The sequence below is a fragment of the Sinocyclocheilus anshuiensis genome, unplaced genomic scaffold (assembly GCF_001515605.1).
Source record: "Sinocyclocheilus anshuiensis isolate Anshui unplaced genomic scaffold, SAMN03320099.WGS_v1.1 scaffold188, whole genome shotgun sequence".
NCBI lineage: Eukaryota > Metazoa > Chordata > Actinopteri > Cypriniformes > Cyprinidae > Sinocyclocheilus > Sinocyclocheilus anshuiensis.
The window spans coordinates 638,505-641,539 of NW_015555768.1; the positions used below are offsets into that span (position 1 = coordinate 638,505).

Here is a 3,035-nt window from a genome sequence, read left to right on the forward strand (position 1 = left end):
TATATATATATATATATATATATATACACACACAAATATATAATATTTGTTTTTTCTATATTTTCATTTTTTTCTCATTTTTATTTCAGTTTTAGCACTTCAATTTTAACTTACTTATTTTGGAAACAAGGCAACATTTCTACGTTTTTTTTTTATTATTTAAGTTTTTATCTCAAATATATTTTATTTCTGATTTATTTAAATTACCAAATTTTTTACACTTATTAGTTTTAGTTAACAATGACAACATTGATCTAATATTATTACTGATATATAAGACTAAGCTATTTACTGGCAGATATTTGGCCTTTTTGAGATTACCTGCCATTTGCCAATAACAGTGCAAGTTTAGTAGACCAACAAAAGTACTCCCTTATGCCTCTCCCTTATGTCAGTTCCAATATATACTGTTAGCCATGTCAATGAATAATACACCATTTGTTTAAAAAAACAACAACAAAAGTAGTGAATCTCAAGCAAATATTGTGTTAAAAACTGTAATTTCAACCTCAATTGCTATAACTAAATGAGCCAATATAGCAAAATTATCTGCATTATATATGTAAGTAGTTGTATTTTGATGAAAGACTATAGGGAGTTTATTTCTTTGAAATAACATGCACTGATAAATCCTGCAAAATGAAACAGAAAAACGTGTTTTAACAAAGCAAATACAGTCAATTTGGACTGTTTAAGATTAAATAACTATATAACTAATTATTTGTTGTTGATTTTTTTTTTCAGTAGCTGTCAGAGGAGGATGTAATCGGTTGTAGCTGTAATGCCTACAGCCTATCTAGTGATCAGAGAACAGAAACTAAGACAAATAAGCATGTGTGATCACAGCAGAAAACTGTCACACCTGACAGCATTGGGTTTCTTCATAACTTAAATGTGTTGCCTGTCAATAAAGTGCCTAAATCACGACTATCATGTGAGTTTCATGACAGCCACAAAACCCACCTGACATCCTTGCTGGTTAGGGCATCAGATGTGGTAGAGACAACAGAAACAAGCAAATGACAAGACACAATTATATAGAAAGCATACATACATTTAAGGATGATATCACGGGCCCTAAACCATTGCAAGCCCTCAAGAATCTTCAGCAGTTCTCCAACCGTCCCGTTGCGACAGCCCCATTTGTGCATGAGGTCATCTGTCCGTCTGGGGCTTTGCTCCAAAAGGCGTAGTTCGGTCTGGTCCGATATTACCTGTGAAGCTGCAGTGAACATTGGGACTTGGTTCCAATTGTGTAAGAGAATCATTCATGCCAAAACTTCATGAAGAATCATTATTATGACCAGTGTTGGGGGTAACTCATTACAAGTAACGCGAGTTACGTAATCAGATTACTTTTTTCAAGTAACTAGTAAAGTAATGCATTACTTTTTTAATTTACATGTGTAGAAAGTTCTATCTGACATTCTCCTGCTACCTGGATAAAAGGACAACACTGGCAAACATTTACTTCACATAAATACCATCTTATCTAAACTAATTTCCAACCCCGTGATTCCCCATTGAAAAAAGCTGTGATTTAGCAATGTGATGGATTAAATTTCAGCATCTCACCTGAATCAATGGACACAAAAACACAACCCCAGTGATCCACGTCCATTGCTGAACAGTTGTTAACTTTTTAAAAACATTACTAATTATGTACCCCTTTATTTACTAGACCAGGGCAACAATCCTGACATTTAGCGAAACATTGTAGTTACCTCAAACACATTCATAACCAAACAATTGTCATTACAAAGATGTACAAACTTGATTCACAACTAAACTAAGTAAATAAACCATGGCTGTAAGAAATAAACATTTCACGAATTGATCAAAAACTTGACTTCTGACGTCACCGCTCAGATGGCTAAGCCAGTTAGCGAGTGTGCTAATCAACACATCCTCTGGGGTTCGAGTTTAGATTTAAATAAATGACTACATCATCCTAACGAAAAACTAAACATAAATACATAATCCTTACCGAATAATATCCAGTCTAAGTGTGAAAGTGAGTCCATAAATCGTGTAAAGTCATTCATAACAGACGCGGGTATGGTGTACAGAAACTCCGTATCAAACTCCGCTCCAGACATTTTCAAAAACCTAACTTTATTGTAGTTTTCTTCTTTGCTTTGTTTGTCTTTTTTGCTCTTTAATCAGCTCTGATTTTGTTTTGCGTGGTCCTTCAACGCTGGAGTTTCCCGCTTGTGGCTGTCTGTCACTTGTGATAATGGTCTTTTCTGTCTTTTACTTTGTCATCACCACCAGCCGTCAGTGATGAATATTTATTGCGTCATCTTTAAACCTGTGCGTCACCTAATTAATATTCATGAGCCACCGTTAACGATACCGCGCCTGACTACCGCCCACTTTCTTACGTCAGCAGTTGCGTTTTCTCATACCCGTCACCTTCACCATAGTAGTTCGTTAATTCATTCGCCATCACGTCTTACATCTTCCACTTCCCTTTTTCCACATTTAGTAATAGTGTAAATTTCACTGTCCTGATATTTAGTGCTGCTTTTGCATTTTGAGGCACATGCTCAAAAAATTTCAAGTGATGCTAGACGTACTGATGCATTAGAAACTTTTTTTGTCTGAAAAAGACATTAAAGTTGCATTTATATAAAACATAAGTGATTACTAAATAAACTTAATGTACAATATGAGCAACAACCATTGTTTTAATTCAACTGCAAAACTCTATTTGAAACTGAATTGTTGATTTTGCTTTCCAGATTTGTCATTAGTACTTTTCCTTTTGTTCACGTTTTTTTCCTCACATTATTAAATTATAGATATGAATCTTACAATAGGATGACAACACTACCATTGTTTTGTTTGTGATGTGAGTCAAAGAAATGTTTTAGACAGAGAGCAGGTAAATGTTGTTTACTATTGTGTATCTGTTACATACGGCAAACAAATGATACAGTAACACAGTACTATAAAAGTAGACACAAACTATACTTTTCACTTTCAGGAAGGCAAGGACTTAGCTTGGCAGATGGTGAATAACCACTGACACC

At 34.5% G+C, this 3,035-nt stretch overlaps 1 protein-coding gene across 1 annotated transcript in view; it reads right to left on the reverse strand.

Annotated features, from left to right (window-relative positions):
* irak1 (interleukin-1 receptor-associated kinase 1) overlaps window positions 1-2,271 on the reverse strand; it is an 18,917-nt gene extending 16,646 nt beyond the window's left edge. Inside the window, exons 1-2 of the mRNA XM_016468259.1 lie at window positions 1,988-2,271; window positions 1,055-1,222 (exon numbers count right to left, since the gene is read on the reverse strand). Coding sequence (XP_016323745.1) covers window positions 1,055-1,222; window positions 1,988-2,099 — 280 coding nt within the window. The 5' untranslated portion in view covers window positions 2,100-2,271. The remainder of the gene's footprint in view (window positions 1-1,054; window positions 1,223-1,987) is intronic.
* Window positions 2,272-3,035: the final 764 nt, after the last annotated feature.